The following is an 8,058-nucleotide window of genomic DNA, read 5'->3' as shown; positions in this document are numbered from 1 at the left end:
ATTTTTCAATTTTTGATTACATGGAAAATAGTAAATGGATCGTCAAACATGGATGTACACTATCTCACATATGGAGGAGGATTATATCAGGGGAGTTAATGAATTTATTTTGTGTGCTCTAAAACACCAAGAAAATAAAGAGAAGGAAAATGGATACAAAGACTTGATCTGTGTCTTTGTCAATTTTGCCTTAACATGAAATTTTTTTCTAAGATTGAGACTATGCAGGACCATCTATTTAGTCATGGTTTCAAAAAGAATTACACTAAGTGGATTTGGCATGGGGAGGTAATTGATTCAGGTGAGAGTTCTCATCGAAATTGTGAAGATGAGGAAAATAGTAAGACCATTGATGAAGATTATAATGATAAGATCAATGATAGAGTAGAAGAGATGATAGAAGATGTGGAAGACCATTTCATTCACCGGCCATAAATTCTTTAAAACTTAGTGAGAGATTCAAAGAAACTTTTGTATCCCCGTTGCAATAGTGAATTCACTATATTGTCAACAACAATGAAGTTGTGTAGAATGAAAGTAAAATATGGGTGGACTGATAAGAGTTTTACAGACCTATTAAAACTTATGAGAGGCATACTTCCTCCAAATAATGAGCTCCCAAATTCTATGTACGAGGCTAAGAAGATACTATGTCCAATGGGAATGGATGTGAAAAAGATACATGCACGTCCAAATGACTCTTTGTTTCGAAATGACAATGAAGATTTACACGTATGTCCTAAGTGTGGAGCATCTCGGTATAAGCCAGATGGTAATAATTCAGAAGAGAAAAAGAAAAGGCCTCCTGCTAAAGTGGTTTGGTATCTACTATTGTGGAACGTTTCAAATGCCTTTATGCGAATGTAAAAGATGCTAAATATTTAAGATGGCATGCAGAATGGAGAAAGTCAGATGGGATGCTTAGACATCCAAGTGACTCTCCACAATGGAGGAGCATTGATGGAATGTTTCCAGAATTTTGCTGAGGTCAGGAATTTACGACTTGGTCTTTGTGCATATGGCATGAATCCTTATCGTACTTTAAGTTGTAATCATAGCACTTGGCCGGTTCTTCTCACGATTTATAATTTGCCTCCTTGGTTGTGTATGAAGCGCAAAATATAATGTTATATGTGCTAATATCTGGACCTAAAGAGCCCGGAAATAACATAGATGTTTATCTTCAGCCGCTTATTGAAGATTTGAAATTATTATGGGACGAAGGTGTGACGGTGTATGATTCCTAAAATCAGTCACATTTTAATTTACGTGCCATGATATTTTGCACCATAAGTGATTTTCCGGGTTATGGTAACCTTTCGGGATACCCCATTAAAGGAGCAAAAGCATGCCCAATATGGGAAGATGGTACAAGCACCTACCGCTTAAAACATGACAAAAAAATGTATATATGAATCATCTAAGATTTCTTCCTCGCAACCACCCGTATCGTAAGGACAAGAAGTCTTTTGATGGACATGTCGAGACTCGTGGAGCTTGTATGCCTTTAAGTGGACTGGAGACCTTCGAGAGGGTCAAAGATCTTGATGTTGAACTTGGAAAGCTCTGTAAAATGCCTCAAGATAATATTTGGAAAAAGAGATCCATATTTTGGGAGCTTCCATATTGGAAACACTTTGCATATTGAAAAAAATGTTTGTGAAAGTATTATAGGAACATTGTTGAATTACCTGGAAAAACAAAGGATGGGATCAAGGCTAGACTAGACATGCAAGAAATGGGAATTCGAAAAGAGTTAGCGCCACAAGTGTCTACAAAGCGTTCATATCTACCTTCGGCGTGTAATACTTTATCTAGGAAAGAGAAAATTAGCTTTTGTAAATATTTATCTAGTGTGAAAGCTCCGCATGGATATTCTTCAAATATTAAAAAGCTGGTATCAATGAAAGATTTGAAACTTGTGGGTTTGAAGTCACATGATTGTCACGTGTTATGCAACAATTGCTACCAATTGCAATTCAAGGAATACTACCGAAGCATGTCAGATTTGTAATTACGAAGCTTTGTTTGTTCTTTAACACTATATGCAGTAAAGTGATTGATCCTGATTCGTTGGATAAATTACAAGTTGACATTATTGTTACACTTTGCCAATTGAGCAGTATTTCACACTTTGCCACATGTATTTTGAGAGATTTTTATGAACGTTGAAAGGATATGTGAAGAGTCGATATCGACCTGAAGGTAGTATAGTTGAAGCATATTATGTGGAGGAGGTAATTGAATTTTGCACGGATTATTTAGCAAGTACGGATCCCATTGGGATTCCAAGATCTCGACATGAGGGTAGACTTCAAGGTCATGGTACATTGGGCCTAAAAATGATCTCTCCGGGTGCTGAAATACTTGATAGAGCTCATCTTGTACTACAACACATGACAGAAGTAAATGCCTACTTGGAGGAACAGTAACCCAAATTTTCCAAATGCATCCTTCTAAGAGTCGCAAGTGGGTGTTATATGAACAAAACAGCTCTTTTGGTGAATGGTTTAAAGATCGAGTAATGTCTCTCATATCACAAGCACCTACTTCAGTTTCTAATACGATATAATGGTTAGCCTATGGACCTGGAGTTCTTGTGAGGTCATATGAAAGTTATGATGTTAATGGATACACATTCTATACCAAATATCAAGATCGAAAAAGCGCTATGCAGAATAGCGGAGTGTGTGTAGGAGTGTCGTCGACAGAAATTGATAGAAATGCTAACAATCAATCACGAGATGTAAAAAATTCATATTATGGGGTTATTGAACATATCTGGGAGCTTGATTATAAAGAATTTAAAATCGCTTTATTTAAATGTAAGTGGTTTATTCGGCGTGGTGTTCGAGTGGATGAGTTAGGTTTCACTTTGGTGGACTTTAGTCGCTTTGGTCATGAAGATGACCCATTCATACTTGCCACACAAGTGAAACAAGTTTTTTACATTGAAGACCGTGTTGACTCTAAATATTCGATTGTTGTTCAAGGTAAGAGACGAATTCTCGGTATTGATGATGTTGTAGATGAAGATGAATACAACCAATTTAATGAGAATCCCCCTTTCTCTACCGAGCTGCCAACCTCATACGAGGACGAGAATTTTAATTCACATTACATTCGTAATGACCACGATGAAGGAATGTGGATTGATTAAATAAAATATGTAAGATGCTTAACCTGTCATGTTAGTTTCTTTCTTTATTTTTTTCCACGTCTAGCTTATTGCATATGTTTATTAGTTTTTATTTTTCTATCTTGTTGTAGGTTTAATAGATTATTTCGTTACTTTATTTTTTATTAGTCTAGTTTATTGTAGTTGTGGAAATTGTTTATGTAATCTGTGCAAACTTAACAGTACGACATAACCATGTATAATTTATTATACATTTAATACTTTAGTCTTCATGATATGCCGCTTACAACTGAACTTGCTCTTTTTTCAGATTTATTAATGGAAGAAAGTACAGAATCTAGTTTGAATCAATCCAAGAAAAGATTCTTGATTTATTCATGGTTTTTGCAAATTTTTAAGTAATCAGGTAACAGCAGCAATATAGTTCTTCTCTAATTAAAGTAACTAGTAATGGTTGTTTTGGAACAGGAAATTCGTGAGAAAGCACATGAACGTCAAAAAAATAACACACATTCATATTATCTAGGAAAGGGTGGCTATGATGAAAGAGGATTGAATGGAAAAAAAGAGGAACCCTATTGCTCATTTGTCTCAGTCTGAATGCATTGATCCGTCTATATTATCTAATGATTGTAATGGTCGTGGTTTTGATTGGATTAGAGCACGACTTAAGAAGAAGGAGGGAGAAGGTTATTTTTTCCCTAAAGCTTCCACCATGGAAGTGTTGAAAAAAATGGTAAATGGCTTCATCTATATGTTAGAATACATTTATCTTATAGACTTCATAGTATTGTATTGTGGCACGTCTAGATAATTTAAATTCCAGTAACATTAAAAATTATTATGTAGTACTAGTAGTGTCCAGGTATTGGAACAGGTAAGCCTGGCATGATAAAATATATGAAGGGTCATGGAGTCCACACGGTCATGATGATATTTTGACACGTGCACTTGAAAAAAGGAGCATGGTGGACACGTTAGAGGGGTTGGAGGAGGGGCTTGCATTCGCGATGTGTTTGGATCAGGAAAAAATATGCAAAATAGCAGGACTATCTCTGTAGATGACTTGGCTACTATTACCAGGAGAGTGAGGGAGGAGTGCAAGGAAGAAATGAGTGAAATTCATGGAAGTATAATAAAGAAATCGGTGAGATGCATGCAAAGTATAGTAGCAAGCTTAATTAAATGCATTAGAAACTTGCGGGCATCTTAGATCATTTTATGCAAATTGGTATGTCGCTTCCTAACAATTTTGAAATTGAGCTTTGTACCCCACCAAATGAGGTAATTCGTAGTAGCTGCCAATCCGTGGACCCAAAACACTCCAGATCCTTTACTAGATATTCAGGTACGCAAGTGTCAGGAGTGTTAATTTACAAAAAAAAGCAGGAAATTCAAATTTGACACTTAATGGCAGTTTTGTATGTTATATATATGCCTACAGATGTACCTTTACACAATCTCTAGTCTATTAAAGCCTTTTACTAATAGTTTCCTATTTGTAATGCAGAATCCCACCCATGTCATCTTTGTCTGATGAACTCTAAATCAAAAAAAACAGATTGTGGCAAGGGGGACAGTTTTTCCATCAATTTTACCAGAGGCTGACATGGTTCATGGTGTACAAATAGCGCCAGAAAATATTAAAGTATGTGTTGATGATGTCTTTGGTGAATATAAAACAACCTCTCTTCCAGTGCCATGCAGTGAGCACATTATGGTTGGTGATGCAAGCGTTAGCTTTGTCCAATGGCCAAAAATCTAATTCTATTAGGACATGTGAGAATTTGAAATTACATTTGTCATTTTGATTACACGTTTGCCTTACAAATAATGGTTCAAACTTTTTATTTATTATTTTCAAAATATAAACTTCTCGGTACCCTTTCAATTAGGATCCTATTGTACCAGAGAAGACAAAAGTCCATCAAAAACTAAAAATGATCCCTAGCAAAGGTCTGCAACCCATACTTAAAAGCATGAAGGGCCTTTTAATCGTGATGAAGAATTACAAAATCTGAGCGAAAATTGTAAATATTTACATGATATGATGATGTTGCCTTCTAAATCTAAAATTACCAATGTTGTCAAGGATAGTGAAGTTTTTAAGTGCAATCTGTTGGAGGACAACCCATATCAGTCTCACGCGATGATATAGCTGAATTTTTGAGGATGAGTTGCTTGAATATACCCATTTTGCAGATATTCATGGTGTGAGTCTATACTTCCATTTTTCTATGATGGTTAATTTCATAAATATGAAAAGATGCATGTTTATCCTACAAAACTATCTTCTGACATGTCTTTAAATTAAAATTTAGGTACATTAATAAATTGTGCAAGGAATCTAATATTGATGATTTTGGATCATGTGCCCGTCAGCATTGGCCCTGGTGCGTACAAATCCGTATCGAATAACTGCTTATATGACTGAAGTTATGCTGGAATCACGAAAAAAATGTTTTATCTTGGCACCTTACATTGAACAGTAAGCATATTAAATGTTGGTAATTAATAATAATCTATTAATTTATATCTAACTCTATTTTATATATACTTTTTGTAGTAATCACTAGATGTTACTTCTTATCTGTTGTCGCGAAAGTGATGTTTTTGTGTTTAGTTCCATAATAAAACTCCAAAGATTCACATCAAAGGATTTTTGAATGTGTAAGTATTGTATGTAATTATGAAGAATATGATATCATTTTTGATGTGTTCTTTTATGTTTAAAGGTGGCTTACTTTTTCTTAATTCATAGGGCATATCAAGTCTATGTGGTTCCAAAAGGCAACAAGAACATTAGTATGGATAGTAGGATGCATTGGCATGAAAAATATTATGGTACCTTTTATAATTTTTAATTTACAAGTCAATTTATTTTTTCTTTAATGGAATATATGATGGTTTTGGTTTTTTAGTGTCCTCAACAATGTGGAGGTACCGAGTTTGGTTATTATGTTATGAGGTACATGTTTGATTTAGTCTCACGATATTGTAGAACCGGAAAGAATAATTGGGCTAAGGTACTTGGAAACCACATCAAATATTTCAAGTGTGATGGAAATATGAATATTAATTAATGTTGATATGTATATACTATTACAGGGTATTGGAAGGGCAGAATCCTATACTCGACAACAAATTGATGAAATTAGAGACCTTTGGGCTGATTATTTTGTGAATGAATATTTGTAGGATTAGTAGGGGTATGATGGAGTTGTTATTATTTTTGTGCCGAGAAAAAATTAAGGTTAAAGACTTTTATTATTATGAAACATTATACTTTGATATTGAGATCATTGATTTTGTTATAGTTTTATTGAGTTGAGCACCATTCTTTATGTTGTAGTAATTTTAGTCTGGTTGTGATTGTGATGTATATTGGATATCCAAGTTTTATATATTTGTGGGGGAGGAGAATGTATATATTGATTGTACTCGTATGGACAATATGATGTATGCTGATGTATACATGAATAATATAAATTTTATATAAAAAAACTTTTTGCGGCTGTTAAGCTTAAACAGACACATAACGGTTTATAATAAGCGTCTATTTTTTGGTCTAATGCGGCTGTTATAAGCGGATGCAAATAAATATTATGCGTCTGTTAAGAGAAGCAGACGTAATTATGAAGACTTTTTGCAGCTGTTTGTTGATATTTTGTGGCTGTTTATAACAGACACAATATATTTTATACGTCTGTTTATTAACTGATGCATATATCTCATAACGAATACGTCTCCTCCATACGCATCTATTGTGAACAGACGCATATCACCCATTTGGACAGCCACGTATGGCACTTTTTGTACTAGTGTGTGTCGATACGTGGATACTTCTGCATCCATTATTGTCATCTTTGCTACATGTCGAATATAATATACCACTATTGTCAACATTTCTTCTGCATCCCCCATGCATGAAACAACTTTGAAGCAACTCCTGAAGTTCTTCGGCCTTGAACCCTTTCAAATTTTATTAAAGTAATCTTGGCCCGACAATCCTCATATTGGCAACCAAATCACCACTTTCTAAGAGTCGATGTTGTAAAGCACATGCTTCTTTTGTAAAAACCTGAAATTCTAACTAAATCTAATATCACTATCTTGTATAAGTACATTACCAATTTGGGTGGCATGCCCCCCACTTCTAAAAGTATTCATATTATCATCACTCTTTCAACAGTAAAAATCACAATCACTAAATCGTGCGCTCTCACAAATTCTAAACGATATAATCCATTTTCATTAATAACACCAATATCAGAATACCATGAATGCCATGATAGTCATCCACTCGACCACCGATATGATCATTAAAGTTCACACTGATAAATAAAATTAGTCATTTCAGATATTTGAACCAAATAATCCAAAAAGTGCCAAAACTCTATAAATTCAATATCATTGAACCTGAATTGAGGAACATATACATAGACCACTATTCACGGGGGAATTTGGTAACAACAAAGTTTGAGGTTTCTTGATGGAATCAAGATCTGTCATGGTGGTTTTTTCACCGGAAAATAAAGCAGTGTGTGGTCGTTGTGTGATAATTGGTGGATGAGTTTGATTAAGGTAAGTGGTGGCTCCTTATTCATCTCTCAACTTCTTACCCTGTCGATGTGCCTATGTACCCTTTATATAGGGATAAACCCTGACATAGTTATTGGGGAATAAGAAATCTAATGGGCTTAGACTTCTCATTCCTGGGCCTGGTAGAAGTCCCTCCAGAATACATCTTCCGCTAGCTTTAGGATTGTCCAACTATGGGATCCAACCGCGAATGCCCGAGGCTCGCTCATAATCGTAGAACTTCACGAATAGTGCATCTCTCTTTGTTAGGATAACACTCCACTAAAACTATCTCCCTTGATTTACGAACGTAGGTCTAGCCACGGTTCACCCCAAAT

General features: G+C 35.0%; 1 protein-coding gene across 1 annotated transcript; it reads left to right on the top strand.

Moving 5' to 3' along the window:
- Window positions 1-516: 516 nt before the first annotated feature.
- Window positions 517-3,160, top strand: LOC141701016 (uncharacterized). Its single transcript, XM_074504662.1, has 4 exons — window positions 517-821; window positions 1,675-2,010; window positions 2,052-2,143; window positions 2,580-3,160. Exons 1-4 carry the CDS (start codon window positions 517-519, stop codon window positions 3,158-3,160), a joined length of 1,314 nt encoding a protein of 437 aa, XP_074360763.1.
- Window positions 3,161-8,058: the final 4,898 nt, after the last annotated feature.

This window comes from Apium graveolens, unplaced genomic scaffold (genome assembly GCF_009905375.1).
Source record: "Apium graveolens cultivar Ventura unplaced genomic scaffold, ASM990537v1 ctg3219, whole genome shotgun sequence".
In the NCBI taxonomy this organism is placed as follows: domain Eukaryota; kingdom Viridiplantae; phylum Streptophyta; class Magnoliopsida; order Apiales; family Apiaceae; genus Apium; species Apium graveolens.
This window is presented reverse-complemented; position numbering and strand designations above follow the sequence as displayed.